The sequence below is a fragment of the Elephantulus edwardii genome, unplaced genomic scaffold (assembly GCF_000299155.1).
Source record: "Elephantulus edwardii isolate Elephantulus edwardi_28Jun2011 unplaced genomic scaffold, EleEdw1.0 scaffold00127, whole genome shotgun sequence".
Classification (NCBI taxonomy): domain Eukaryota; kingdom Metazoa; phylum Chordata; class Mammalia; order Macroscelidea; family Macroscelididae; genus Elephantulus; species Elephantulus edwardii.
The window spans coordinates 797,391-812,699 of NW_006399877.1; the positions used below are offsets into that span (position 1 = coordinate 797,391).

Here is a 15,309-nt window from a genome sequence, read left to right on the forward strand (position 1 = left end):
CCGCGGCCCGCCCCGCGCTCGCTCGCGTCTCCGTGGAAACTGCAGGCTGCGCTTTGCACGCACCGGGCCACGGCCACGGTCACCCCGCCAGCGCGAAAAAGGCCTCGTGTGAGCCCCCTGACGGGTCCACGGCCTGGCCTGAGCCCTCCTCCCTGCGTGCAGGGGGCCCCTTTCCCCCCTGCAGCACTGGCTCGGGCCCAGGGGCTCCCAGAACCATGGCTGAGCCTCAGAGGAGCCTGCACAGGGCTGGACACGTGTGTAAGGAGGGGCTGCGTTCAGGTTCTTAGGGGCTGAAAAGTGGTCACCTGGTAGTCTCCTTTTCTGTTGAGGACCAATGTCCACTGCTATCTGGGCACTCACAGGTCACCATTTCCTCCCTCCAGGCCCCCTTATCACCTCTTCTATATCCTGACCTGCTTTGTCTGAAACAGCAACCACTCCTGGTCGCACCTGTACACCTGCCGCTGGCTGTTACTCCAACCCCTTTTCTCTCGATGCACCTTCTGCCCACTCCACCCAGCTTCTGGGACCCATCAGCAGCCCTCTCCTGCCTGCCTCCAGCATTGACCCAGGCGGTACTGTGTGCCAGCCTCTCGGTCAGTAAGTGCTGAGCCCAGCTGATGGAGCTCTCAAACAAAATGCTTCCAGGAGGGGAGGTGATGAGCTGACACTCTTATCGGGGTCACTCATGGGCTGTTTTCTGAGGGCCTGGTCCCTGCTCCCAGGACCCCTTGGGAAGGCTACCGAGCTTGAGGGTGCTTTGGGGGTCTGATGGCCTGGCTGGTTTGAAGCTGTAGCTGAAGGTGGCTCCTCAAGCTGTCATCCCACCTGACAGTTCTCACACCACCCTCTTCAGGGCCTAGTGAGTCCCTTGGCCATTTAAGGGTAAGGTAGGAGCCCTGGTGCTTTGATGACCCCTCCTTGGCCATCTGGCACCTGGCCCTTACCATTCCTGCCCCTCCAGGACCAGTTCAGGCTACAGCATCTGCCCAGTGTCTGTCCTTTCTCTGCAGTCCCAGCAGCCACCCTCCCTCCCTGTCAAAACTGCAGTGAGGCTCCATTTCCTGCTGCACCTGGCTGGTGCCCAGAGCGGGACCTGGTGTAAGCCAGGTTGGGTTGGAGTAACGAAAACTGTGCCGTGCTGTCCCAGAACTCGAGACAGCCAGGCTGGTGGCCATCACTGCGGCGGCAGTGACGCTGGTCTCAGACCTGCTCCCCTGAAGCCAGCACTAGAGGAACAAGGAGAGAGCAGCAGAGGGTATTACAAAATCTAATCCATGTGTCTCAAACCGCTGCTTGAGGAGGGGGTTGTCCACAAAGGGGCATAAACCCGAGGCCTTTGCCAAGTCTGCATGGCTGACCCTTTTGCAGTGTGGAACAACCCAGCCCCCACTTCCTCATCTCAGAGAAGGGCGGCCCCAACTTTGATCTCTGGGGAATTCCTGAGCAGAAGGGCAGAGCTGGGACAGGAGTGGACATGCCCATGGCTCAGGAGGCAGGCATCACCCACCGCCCCGGCACAGCAACCCCAAAGCCTGGTCCACACCCCCACCAGGGGTGGGCTCAGTGGGCGCTGAGCTTGGCCCGGGCATCACAGAGTGGCCAGGGTGCCTGCATCTCAGCTAAAGGGGCACTTCTCAGTGCAAAATGCCCACGGTCCTGCCTGGGCGTGCTGTCTGGGCACACTCACACTAATAAGTGTCTGCTGTAACCTGACATTAAAGCACCAGACCCATCCAACCTTCCCTCACAATGCACTCAGGTTAACAGTACGAGGGAATGGACCGATACCAGAGGGAGTTGCCCGGTGTGTAAAAATGTGATATTCACACTAAAATGATAGCGCTCACGCTAAGGGAACTCTGGTGGCCTGGTGGCAAGAAGCTGGGCTGCAACCCTGAAGGCCCACAGTTGGAATCCACCAGCTGCTCCGTGGGAGAAGGATGGGCAATCTCCTCCCCTGCGGCTAACTACGTCTGAGAACCAAGGGTCAGCTACAGACAACCACCACCCTGCTAGGCAGCTCCATCCCAGACACACACTTCGCAGGGCCGCCTGTGTTCTCCCGAATACAGTACCTGCGCTGCGGCTGGGGAGAAGCTCGCCTGGGGTCATAGCCTTCCCCCCACCACGAGCATGCCCGTGCACCCCCCCAAACACACTTTCTCCCTCCCTCCCCCACATGAGCGTGCACAATCACACGCACACACACACACCCTTTCTTCCTCCCTCTCCACACACGTGCATGCGCGCGCGCTCTCTCCCTCCCCCACATGAGCGTGCTGCACACACGCACACGCGCGCTCTTTCTCCCTCCCTCCCTCCGTCCCTCTCCCTGAGAGTTGTGGCCCTGCCCAGGCTGGCAGCAGGAGAAGTAAGTGCCTCTCAGCTTCCTGAGAGAAACAGTGGCTCGCCTCCAAGGACCGGAGTTCACCAGCATGATCTCAAGGACCCGGTGGCTACAGTCCTTCCCATCTGATGGACGGGAAGACCGAGGCTCTGGAGACATCCAATAGTCACACGTCTTAGGCCTGCTGCCAAACACTGAACTCCTTCCCACACCCAGAGGCTCCCTGTCCTGACCAGGGTCAGACTTGGCTGGGGGAACTGGGGTGTCTCAAGGCGCTCCTGCAGACCTTTACTATTTTCTGATGAATCCGAGGGGTGAGCAGCCACCCCCAGACGCAGGCGGGGATCTGTCCAGTCCCTTCCCACAGGAAACCCCAGAGGCCCTGCCTGCTGGCCAGAGGGGTTTCTCGCCCTTCAAGCGTCAGCAGGAGGCCTCCCGGCTCACAGCCAGCTTGCTCTTCTAATGAAGGGTCCTGAGCAGGCAGGAATGAGGGATCCACTCTTTTCAGCACATAACAACAACAACAACAACAACAACAACAACAACAACAACAACAACGGCTAGTTTGCAGATGTGCAAGCTGGAAGCCTTTGTCAGGGGAGAGCCAGGCCTCCAAGGAGACTGGAGCCTATCCTCCAGAGATCCAGCTGCGCGGTCCAGAGACCCGGCCACGGCACTCCCTGTTGGTGGCCCATCCTGCTCCGTTCAGACTCACCTGGGAGGCCTCACAGCTGAGCCTTACTTAGAGGCCAGGATGATGCCAGCAACAGACCCAGCCAGTGGCTAGAGGGCCAGGCTCATGGCAGAATATGGGGAAGATATGGAGTGGCAGCGCTCCCGGCCAGGCCCTCCACTGGCCTTCAGACTCAGCTACCCAGTCGTCCTCTTCCCCTTGAAGAGGACACAGCTGAGGCCCAGAGACACCAAACCACCTCCTAGGGCCACAGCCATCGAGTGGCAGGACTTCAGGGGCAAGGTTCACCCCACAGTGGAGAGGCGGGGCTGGCCTCACCGTAGGGCCCTGGCCTGGGTTCCCAGTTAAGGGTCTTACAGCGGGGATGTCGACTTGTATACATGTTTAACCTCATGCTGGTTCTATTGTTAAACAACAGACTCATACCCACTTGTCATAACACGTCGGGCCCAAGGGGCTGTGCGCACTGGCCACCAGCCTCCCACTGATAGTGTCTCCGGCCCCCAGGGCTCTGCTTGTGAGAGGTCTTGGAAGGTGGAAGGGTCAAGCCCACCCAAAGGATCTCTGAAAGGCCTGGTGATCTACGCCTTCTGAAAAATGAGCCCCAGGAGACCCGCAGGAGTCAGCTGTGATGACACACGTGGGTTACGTGCATGGAGACCAGCACTGCCCAGTCGGCGAGATGGACACCTGTGCTCGGCGGTGCTGCCAGTGCCTCAGAAGAAATGCCTGGTGACGGGCTAGAAAAGCCCGCCCTGCACCCCCGGGGAGGGGGCGCAGCTCCACAGCCACAGTAACTGGCTGCCTTCAGTGTCCCCTGCGTGTGGGTGCCCAGCCCGAGGTTTGCAGTCTCTGCCCTGAACCCCGTCTTGGGCTCTAGCAGGCACTTGAGAATGAGACACAGCAGAATGCTCCCCACTGGCGGGCGGGGGTCCTACCGTCTGACCCTCAGCACATAACATGGAGGACCATAAAGGGAACGTATGGTGGTGCCCAGCAGTCAGCGTCCTGCAGCTCTACGAGGGCTGGCGGCAGGCTGGCATGGCTGGGGTCCCCAGGTGGGGTGTGTGTGAGCGAGCCTTGCTTGGCCTGCTGCTCTGTGCTTGACGTGGGGACACCAGCTGCTGGCGACCAGTCTGAGAACTAGAAGTCATTCGCTGGAGATGCCCAACGATGGATGTCCTGTTTCTCTCATCTTTGCCCATGACAAGCCTGAATTCTGTCCCTGTCCCTTTTATACAAACCTTATGAAGTCCCCACCCTCGGAAGGGCCCCCCTTCACACTCTGTGCTCTGGGTCCCCTGCACTTTCAGAATTGACTTCTCCTGGGCCCTGAAGGGAGGGGTACCTTCATCCCTGCCACCTGCCCTCAGACCCAAAACAATCCTGCCCTGAGCTCTCTTCTTGTGGGGGTGGCTGTTGGCACCTCGGGGGGCCTTTACTGTTCTGGAAGGTTCTGCATTCATCAAATGCCCAGAAACCCCCTTTAATCATGTGCCACCAAAAAAAATGACCTTAGAGAAATGGACCCTGGCTGGAGTGGTCACCTTAGCCCTTAGTGGGGGGCTTCAGCAGACGGAGAACTTGACCCATGGCCTCCTCTTAATAGTAGGAGATCCTTTTTTTTTTTTTTTTTTTTAGGAGATCCTTGAGGCCACCTCGTGTCCTTTCCACCTCTGGGTCTCAGGACCAGCCCTGAGTGGGTGTCTGCCCGAGAGTGGGCACTGGCAGACAAGTGCCTGGCCATCACGAGTGTCTCTGGGGCAGCTGCTCAGGCTGGGGGTATAGTGCAGAAAAGGGTCAGGCCACTGGAGAGCTTGTCCCTTTAAAAGAGTCTCTTGGTCCAGTGTGTCCCGAGCTCCATGACAACAGGGATCATGCAAATGCCTGAGCCAATCTTGGCAGCAGGTGGCATCAGCTTCATCCCCAGGGGCCGCAGATGGTCATGGGTGGGGGGACCTGTTCCATGGGGGGAGCAGGCACCAAGGCTGCACTCACACACGGTACTGGGCTCGCCCCAGAGGACAGTTAGTGGCCACTATGTTCCCTGACAGAGATGTCTTTTGACAGCCCCTCATGTGGGTCAGTCAGAGGCCATCACCGACCTCAGCTGCTCAGAGAACCCTGGCCACAGTCTTGAGTGTCTGGGGACAACTTCCGGCTGTGTGTACTGACTGACGAAAGATCTGCCTACCAATGCTGACCCCAGGACATGCCTCTGCAGGGCTTTGAGGTGACCACTAACAATGGGCCAAGCAGAACTCGTCCTCAGAGATGATGGGCAGCACTATTGCTCAAGCTCATCATCCTAGAACCAAGGTGGGACAGCAAGGCCAAGGGCACAGGTCCTGCCCACTGGGCCCTGGACAGCTGGAATTTCCCTTGACACTGAACTTGTGGGGGTACGGAATACAGCTTTTCACCTGTACCCATAAAACAGCAGGGGGAGGAACACACAGAGAGAGGAGATGGATGTATGGATAGAGAAACAGATGGACAGATTAATGCAGAGAGGAAGGACGGGTGGACGGACAGACAAGTGGATAGGAGGGTGGATCAATGGATGAATGAATTGAAAGACAGTGGGTGGATGGATGGAAGGAAGGAAGGATGGATGGATGGATGGATGGATGGATGGAGAGGAGTCAATAGATGGCACACGCTGATGGATAAATGAACTGACAGATGAGTGAATGATTGGATGAACCTTGGAGTTGTCAGAGAGGTGGGAGGATGGACGATGGATGGACGGATGCTGGGTAGACAGACTGATAGATGAATGGAGAATGGATGGATGGGTAGAAGAATGAAGGTCCTGTGACACGTGCTGAACAACTCTTCCTTGACTCTCTTGATGAGATGGGACAGTGGGCACGTGTCTGGTGCCACTTCCGACCTGCTGGGTACAGCGGAGGAGACAAGCCTGGGTGGAGGCTGAGCCAGCCTGACTGGCTCCCCAGCCTGTGTCCTTGGTGGTCCCAACGCTGGGATCAGCAGAGTGCTGTGCCTTTTGAGCAGGTCGCACGCCCTTGGGACAAGCCCCCAGGAGCTCCCTCGGCTGCGGTCACTCTCTGTGCTCCTGTGGGAGTCCATGTCCCTGGCTCTGATACCAGTTCTCTGTCCTCATGTCCAACCTCACCCTTACACCGTGAGCCACGTGTCCAGCACCTCCAGGTCAGGCTCCTGTGGTCACTCCCACGGCCCTGAGTGCACCTGTTCCCTGCTCCATGCGCCTCACGTGTCATCTCTGCCCACACGAGACCTGGCACTCAGCCAGAGAGGAAGGCACTTCTCAGTACATGGTGGCTGGAGGGCCAGTGACGGGGACAGAGTCCCATCACAGGGACCCCTATTCCTGGTCTCTCTGAATCCTGCAGACTCTGCTGGGACTCAGTTTCTCTGCTAGCACAATAAGCAGTTTTGCCAGTCTAGAGACTAAGGTGCACCTGATCCAGGCCATGGTCTTCAGAATCACCTGCTATGCATCAGAGAGGGGACAATGACCAAGGATGATAGAAGAAGAATCGACACCTTTGAGTTGTGATGCTGGAAAAAAGTCATGAACATACCATGGGCCACCAAGAAAACAAACAGGGTTGTCCTGGAGAGGGTGAAACCAGGCTGCTCCTTGGAGGCAAGGATTCTAAAGCTCTGTCTCACATGTTTTGGGCATGTAGCCAAGAGGGACCAATCTTTCGAGATGGATATGTTTGGAAGGGTCGAGGAGAGCACAGGAGAGGAAGAGATGGATTGTCATAGTAACTGTGGTAACGAGGTTAGGTGTGTCAGAGACTGAGATTGGATGAGGATAGAGCAGCGTTCAGAGCTATTGTGCAGAGGGTCACTCTGAGTCGTACTCAACTCGACAGCTCCTAACAACAATGACAAAGTGGTGGAGCAGGCGGTGCGTGATCACTCAGGGAATCTAGCAGGACCATCGGACACTGCCTGAGTGGACCAGGAGTCGCTGACAAGGCCCTGAGGCCGTGGGACAGGTGAAAAGGAGAGGTGGAGCAGGAGAGCTTCCCTCTTCCTCCCCTCTGTCTCTGGGCTGTCCCTGTCCTGTCCATCAGCACTGTGCTGGGCCCCACTGCAGATGCCCTGACCCCACATGCAGACATGCCTGTCCTGGGATCAGCTTCCTCCGAGATGCAGGCACAACAGTGCATCCAGGAACGCCTTGGCCCTGGGGACCTGACCAGTGTGCGAAGCCCCAGGGCCATCCTGTCACCCTGCCAAGTCCTGGGACCCAGGGACCATTTAAACACAAATGAGCACAGAGCTCTGGGTGGGCACCGCGCCAGGAGACAGGCACTGCCCAGTGGGAACCTCCTTACTGTTCCCAAAACCACCCTGAGTCTTGTACCCATTGCACTGTCCTCTGCTGAGTGGTCCCCAAGACCTGCCCGCAACCACAGTGTTCCCAAGCAGGAGGCCCCTGCCCCATGGTCTCCAGGCCTGTCCCTCACAGCCACTGTTGCTGTGACAGGCTCTGAGAAACTAGGGCTGGGGGTCCTGGGGGAGGTGCTGTGCTGGAAGGCGGCCAGACAGGGCTAATGGGCGGAGGCGGAGACTGCCGGCAGGGGAGGGGAGAGGACAGGAGGGCGTCTGGATTCACAAGATGCTGCAGCTCCAGCCGAGGACAGTGTCCGTCCGGCACACCTGACGCGGCCCTCCCGCTGGACAGAGGGTTCTGCTCCTGATGCCCTGAGGGGTGAATCAGCTGGAGGAGTGAGTCAGCTGGGGTGACAGCTGGACCTGCTCCCCAAGCCCTGAGGGGTGACGAGTCAGTTGGGTGCTCCTCATGTTCTGAGAGGTGACAACACCACCTGCTCCCCATGCCCTGAGGGGCAGCAGGCCAGCGGTTCTGTTCCCCACACCCTGAGGGGCAGCAGGCCAGCGGTTCTGTTCCCCATACCCTGAGGGGCAGCAGGCCAGCGGTTCTGTTCCCCACACACTGAGGGGTGGCAGATCCTGGTGCAGGGAGACACCCAGCCCGCCCTCACACCTGGTGGCCAGGTGGGGCCTTCAGTTTGGAAGTAGGTGGGGCTAGAAGTGCTGTCTCCCGATGCCCCACCCCTCACTTCACCCCCTCAGACCACCCTGGCACCCAAGTACCTGCCTGGACCTGTTCTCAGATACAGGCTGGTGGGAAGGGCCACAAAGGCCCGGTGGTGTCTGGAAAGTCAACTCCCAGCCCCCTGACCTTGGGCTGTTTGCTTTCCCTAGAAGGAGGTCAACGCACCCTACAGTGGCCCAGCACCGCCTGACACATGCCTGAGGTTCACTCCACATCCCACCTGCGGAGGGTCCAGTGCGGACTCCCTCAGACAAGAACAGACTTGTCCTGACTGCCTGGCTTGTCTCTATCCAAGGCCAGCCCTGTCCCTGACAGTCTGAGCCCACCCACCACCCACCACCCACACTCTCCTCACCCCCACAGCACTAACTCTGGCTCTCCAGGGAACCTCTGGGCACCATGGGGCACCAGCCTCCCAACCATGGGCACGGTGGCGGGTGGAAGCTACACAGAGTCCGTGCTTGAACTTGCCCAGCAGTGTCTTGGGGACCTGGCCCAGGGTGGTTCGTCCAGCTCCCACCATGGGGGCCCCACAGGACCCTCAGGACAAGGGAGCACAGGCTTTGCACCCTGGCTTTCTGATTCACAGCCTGGGAGTGACTTCCAAGAGGGAGAGAGAGTTGGCATGAAGTCTCCACAAGTTTGGCCAAAACAGGGCAGCTGGGCCGGCCTTACCTGACAGCAGGAAGCACCTGAAAGACTAAGGTGGAGGCTCTAGTCCCCAGGTCTGTGGGCACGTGCCCTGGACAAAGCGCTCCAGCCTTGGCTTCTTGCTGTTCTGAGGTCCCATCGAGCTGAGTGCAGCTCCCAGCAACGCTCTGAACATCAAGTCTGAACCATGCCCTCCCCGGAGCTGTCCTCATCTGTGACACACTCAAGGCCGCTTTTGGACGGTGTCAATCCATATTGTTGAGGGGCTTCCTCTCTTCATCTGCAAAACGGGGTGCTACAATATAGTCAACACGGCTCTGTGGGTCATCGCAGGGGACAACTTGGCACACGTGATGGCCTCCACTCGTTGACGCTGCCTAGGAACCAACCCGCAGGTGGCCCTCATTGCAGCCGAGGCTCTAAACCACACCAGCCAAGACTGCCCATCACCACTTTGGACAGTTAGAGGGCTGAAAGCACCGGACAGTAGACTCCGGTCAGTGGGGCAACCATCTACAGACAAGGCCTCACAGCTCGGATGACTTGGCTGTTGTTAGGTACCCTCAAGGTGACTATGACCCAGTGACCCCACGAAAGAGATCTGGACCCCTGCCCATCCTCACCCTGATAACCCCGCCCCGTCCTCACCCTCTGATAACTCCGCCCATCCTCACCCTGATAACCCCGCCCCATCTTCTCTGATAACCCCGCCCATCCTCACCGTCTCTGATACACTTGAGCCCACTGTTACACTGTGTCAATCCACCTTGTTGAGGGTCTTCCTGTCTTACACTGACCCTCCACCTTTCCAAGCACATGTCTTTTTCCAAGGACCGGTTCCTCCTAATAACATGCCCTAAGTGTGTAAACCAGAGCTTCACCATCCATGCTTTCAAGGAGTACCCTGGTTGCACTTTCTCCAAAACACATTTGTATGTGCTTTTGACAGCCCGTGAAATATTGAGTACTCTTCTCCAACACCATAATTCAGAATCTTCTGTCACCTTTATTCACTGTCCAACTTTTAGATGTAATTAAGAAGTAATTGTAAAGACCAGGGCTGGAATCAGGGGCACCTCCATATTGTACGCCTGCTTGTATTTATGGTTTGCTTTTAGGGTTTCTCCATCCTTTTGTTGTGTTGGGAAGCATGTTTTATTTTACAGGTTAGGTGTGTATACACTTGATTGTCATCTGCTCTTGTGAGTCCAGCAAGTCCAACATTTGCCTGTCAGCTTGTACTGAAGTAACTTGCAGAATGCTGAAATAGTGCATTATTTCACCAATATTTCAAATACTAGCCAGGTCATCCACAGCGGACAGATTTCAGTGGAGGTACCAAACTAAGTAGTAGGACTGGCCATCCACTTCTGAAACAACAGGTCTTCAAAAACCTATGAACATGACGTGTTGTTGTTAGGTGCCACTGGGTAGAGTATGACTCACAGCGACCCTGTGAACAAATGATCTGAACACTGCTCTGTCCAGCACCATCCTCACCTCATCTGACACACTGCAGCCTTCGTACAATCCATCTGCCTGAAGCTCTCCCTTTCTTTCGTCATCTCTACACCTTTCCAAGCACGATGTCCCTCTCCAAGGAATAACCCCTCCTAGCAACTTGGTAGAATTTTGTATGGCTTGGCAGGACTATTCAAATACTAGATATTTGCGGCCCACCAACCAGATGGGATAGGTCACTAATATTATAAGGCAAACAGCATCTTTTAGGTGGAAACATGCAGATAACATGTACAAAACGCAATGTGCTATTAGAGAGTTCGCCATCCTGTCCGGCAGAAAACAGGAAGCACACTGCATCACAAAGAAAGAACCGGAGTCTGAGACTTTCACTGATCCAGAATCTCCTGCACGAATCATAGAAGAGACAGAGAGAGAGATGGTGACAGGAGCAGAGAGAGCAGGAGACACAGCAGTGTGGGAGGGAGTGACTGGGTCTGAGTCCCACGGAGCTCAAGCTGAGCTTCTGGCCTAGGCTTTCCGGGGGGCTGGGCGGCACACCGTCGGCAGAACTGAAAGAGCTTTGTAACACTCACCCTGAGAGAGAGGTCCACTCGGGACCACGCCCAAGAAGAGGCAGTCCTCAGTGAAGAACTGTAATCGAGTCCTCATAAACCCCAGTCATCAGCACTGCCTGTAAGTTTGTGTGACCACAGCAGTAGAGGCGTGTGACTCATGGAGGGGCAGGGCAGATGGTGCTGGAACCGTGAGAAGCCGGGGTGGTGCGTGGGGACATGTCTGACCTCACTGGGACTGGCTCCATGGTGCAGAAGTTAGCAAGCTGTCCACTTGTGGGGTTCCCCATCCTCACCCAGCACCTGACTGCATGTGGGGGTGCCACCGCCTGCTGAGAGAACACTCATCTAGGGACTTGGGGGGTTAGGGAGAGAGCATGTCCCAGGCTAAGGGTCTCCACATAATCCTCCCAAGTGGCACAAGGGTCATGAGCAGCAGGCCACCCAGAGGAGATGGACAGTCCACTGTGCTGTGTGATCCAGCAAAGGGCCAGGACACTGAATCACACCGGTGGCCCTGGGTCCCTCTCCCATGCCCCTGCCACAGGATGGAGCCAGGCTCTTCTCGAGCTGAGGATGATGAAACTGTCATCTCCCTGTGCAGCGCAGGGACAGGAGCCGGATGGCCGGAAGCCCAGGCTATACAGGGGCGCCAGCCACACTGAGCCCCTGGGGACTGAGAAGCTCATTCTGTGAACAGGGGCAGTCACAGCTGGGACCAACGCTAGTCTCTCAGGACACTCTCCCATGATCTCCTCTGGGTCGGCTCCCAGGACACAGAAGCAAGCACGTCTGCCCTGCTCATGCTTTCAGTAACGTACCTTCTCCACCTCCCTGTCCTCCGGCCGCAGGGCCAGTCTCCTCAAGAGGTCCTACTGCGCACCTCCTGCCAAGAAGGCTGCAACTGCAGGAGGGCATGCTCTGTGCCAGGGTGTGTGTGCGGGAAATACTTGGCAGATACCCCTATGCCTGGACCCAAGGGGACAGGCCCTGCCCCTGACCATAGACCCTGAGACGAGCACTTAGACAGATGTTATCCCTGCTCCGGAGACAAACAAGAAAAGGACTGACGAACCGCAGTGCGTTGGGCCAGCACAACAGGGGTGGACAGGACCCAGAGCAAGCAGGTGCTCAGGAAACACCTGTGGGCCAAAAGCCACACTCCTGGCAGAGGTGCAGACCTGCTGCAGGTGTGTGTGTCTCGGCAGGGCTGTGCATCAGCTCCTAGCGCCCAGTGTCCCTCCACTCCAGCTCTTTCACACATTGTCTCTCCGAGCAATGCCCCTGGGGTGGTGTCCTGTGTGTTCATAAAGCACTCTGTTCTCACCACCACTGCGCATCGCATCCCTCCGCCCAATGTCCCGCCATGCAATGTCCCTCCACTCAGGCCCTCTGTGCAATGTCCCTCCCCACAGTGTCCCTCCACGCAGGTCCTCCGTACAGTGTCCCTCCACTCAGGCCCTCCACACAATGTCCCTCCACACCAGCCCTTCACGCAGGGTCCCTCCACGCCGGCCCTCCTCGCAGTGTCCCTCCACGCCGGCCCTCCATACAATGTCCCTCCACACCGGTCTCTGCACAATGTCCCTCCAAGCAGTGTCCCTCCACGCAGGTCCTCGTACAATGTCCCTCCACTCAGACCCTCTGCGCAGTGTTCCTCCGTGCAGTGTCCCTCCACGCAGGCCCTCCACACTGGCTCTCCGTACAATGTCCCTCCACGCAGGCCCTCCATGCAATGTCCCTCCATTCAGGCCCTCCGCGCAATGCCCCTCCACGCAGGCCTTCTGTGCAATGTCCCTCCATGTCGTCCCTCCGTACAACATCCCTCCATGTCGTCCCTCCATACAATGTCCCTCCACGCAGTGTCCCTCCACTCAGGCCCTCCACATGCAATGTCCCTCCACGCAGGCCTTCTGTGCAATGTCCCTCCATGTCGTCCCTCCGTACAATGTCCCTTCACTCAGGCTCTCCACGCTGTGTCTCTCTGGACAGTGTCTCTCTTTTGCTGTCTTCACACACCTGCTCTGTGCTGTCTTTGTACCTTACATCCCTCCCTGAGGGTGAGCCCTTAAGTGCAAGCCCTCATCTGTAAGATGGTACAATGGTCATCACCGTGGCCTGGCTGGGCCATCCAGATGAGCAGTGGGGCTCAGTGCTCGGCACTGAACACTGTGGGGCTCAGTGACTGGCAGCCCCTCTTCAATGGGCAAGGCCCCTGGGCTGCACGTCGCACTAGGCCCTGTGGCTGCAGCAGGACCCTGCGGGTCCCACTCAGGCCGAGTTCTGGTCAGGAGCATCAGGCTAATTCTGCGGCAGGGCCACCAGAGGGCGCCCCAAATGCAGAGACGGGCTGAACGATGCCAAGCTGGAGGGACCAGGCCAGGCTCCTGGGCTCTGTACTGGACAAAGGTCACCCCTTCCCTCGCCCCGGGTGGTACCAGCACCCACCTCCGCACTCTGGGCCCCAGCAGGTGCTCTCAAGTTGTGGGACCCCGTTGGGTGCACTGTAACAGGGAGAAGAGGCCCTGGGTCGAGTCACCACTGGGGTGGGGCAGGGCCTGCTATGGTGACCCTGCCTGGAGCACTTGGGCAGCACAGTCTGAGGTGGGGCACCAGTGTCCGGCAGTGTCTGGCAGGCGACTTGGGGACTGCAGAGGCCGCCTCAGGGAGCTTGGGGCCAACTTCTGCGGCCACACTTACACACACACACACACACACACACACACACACACACAGACTTCCACACGGTCTGCCTGCCCTGAGTCCTCTATCCCTCACCCAGAAAGGACAGAACTCCTGCCCCACACAGGGACCAGCCCCCACACAGGCGCCACCTGCCCTGCTCGCTCTCCTCATCCTAGGCAGCTGCCCCAGCTCCCTTCTCTAAGTGAAGAGAGAGACCTGTAGCTTCAAGCAAGGGCAGAGGAGCAGGGGTGTTGTGTAGGGACAGGCAGAAGGGGAGGGGGACCATTAGAGGGGTGGAGGTGCTCAGGCAGAGGGGTGGGAACACAGGCAGAAGGGTAGGGGGGCCAGTAGAGGGGTGGAGGTGCTGTGAGGAGAAAGGCAGAGGGTTGGGGGTACCCTGGAGGAACAGGTGGAGGGGTAGAGGTGCCGTGAGGGGGCAGGTGGTGGAGTAGGGGGTGTTGTGGGAGCAGAGACAGTGGTATAGCAGAGCCAAGGTCTGGCTGTTCCCCACTCACACCTCAGCTCGAGTGACGGCAAACACCACAGTCCTGAAGAGCCCACATCAGGAGAGGTGAGGGACATAGGCTTTGGGGCCCAGTACTGAGGAGCCTGCAGGCTGGGCGGGAAGTAGGAGGGCCCCCGGAAAGCAGGCAGGACACCCTCCTTGTGCAACAGGCCACATCATCACCAGGCTGATACAGGGACCCCCATTCGCATCGTTCCCTGCTAGAAGTAACTCAGCCCCAGTGTGCGGCCCCCATCTGCCCCTTTCATGCTGGGGGAGCCCCGAGGACAGGACAGGCACTGGTCTGAGCCCCAGGCTCCCCGTGCTGACCCTCTGTGCGTTCGGCACTTTGCAGTTGAAGAGTAAGGCCTGTGGTCTGGCAGCCCCTACGGACACCGGCCACAGGGGCGCCCCTGCTCCCCCCTCACTGCCCACTTTGGCCCAAAGCTCCTGTGAGGCAGGGGGTGGGGAATACAGGACACAAGACCAAGGCCGCCGCGGAACGGGAAGGGCGGGATGGGAAGGTCGCTCTTACAAAGACACGCCATGGCCAGGGCGCGTCCAAGCGCCCACCACCTGCTGAGGCCTTCGCCTCGCCCGGTGGCCCAGCGCGGCAGGCAGGCCATCGGCGGGCTGGTGCGCAGGCGGGGACGGGGCCACGCGGCCACAAGTTCCCAGCTGAATCCCGCTCACAGCAGCGGAGGCCTTGCCTCTCCTCGCGAAGCGCGCAGCTAACTCCGATTTCCTTGGGGTCCCCATTCCCGCCAGGCACTGGGGTTGGGGGGCTCTTATAAAGTCCGCCCAGGATACCTTCGCTGAGGACGCGGTAGGAATCCCCGCGGCGCAGCCTGTGGCGGCTGGCAACGCGAGAGTCCTGAGCCCCGCGGCGCGGGCGGCCGGCGTAGCGGGTCAGCTCTCCCGCCCGACGTCGGGCAGGGACCGCCCGGCTCTCAGGAGCGCCTCGAGCGGGGACGCCCCGGGAGAGCAGGAGCCGAGCAGCGCGCCGGGCCGGGCGGCGGCGCGGAGCGGAGGCGGCGCAGGCCCTCGGAGCCGGGGCAGCGGCGGGACTCCGCTCCGGGAGAGCGATCGGTTGGGCAGCGCGGGGAGCGCCGGGGGCACGGGGTCGGAGGCGCCGCACTCACCCGAAATCTCCGCCTGCGGCACGTCGCTCAGGCTGAAGCCTTTGGCGCCGTAGATCTGGCGGACTTCGCTGCAGCTCCGGCTCTTGCTGGCCGGGTCCCCGCGGGCGCAGGCGGCGAGCGCAGCGGCCGCGCACAGCAGCCACCAGCCGCGGGCCCGATGCTCCAT

At 58.9% G+C, this 15,309-nt stretch overlaps 1 protein-coding gene across 1 annotated transcript in view; it reads right to left on the reverse strand.

Annotated features, from left to right (window-relative positions):
* Nucleotides 1-15,309, reverse strand: part of GPC1 (glypican 1) — a 26,743-nt gene extending 11,434 nt beyond the window's left edge. Inside the window, exon 1 of the mRNA XM_006893433.1 lies at nt 15,144-15,309. Coding sequence (XP_006893495.1) covers nt 15,144-15,309 — 166 coding nt within the window. The remainder of the gene's footprint in view (nt 1-15,143) is intronic.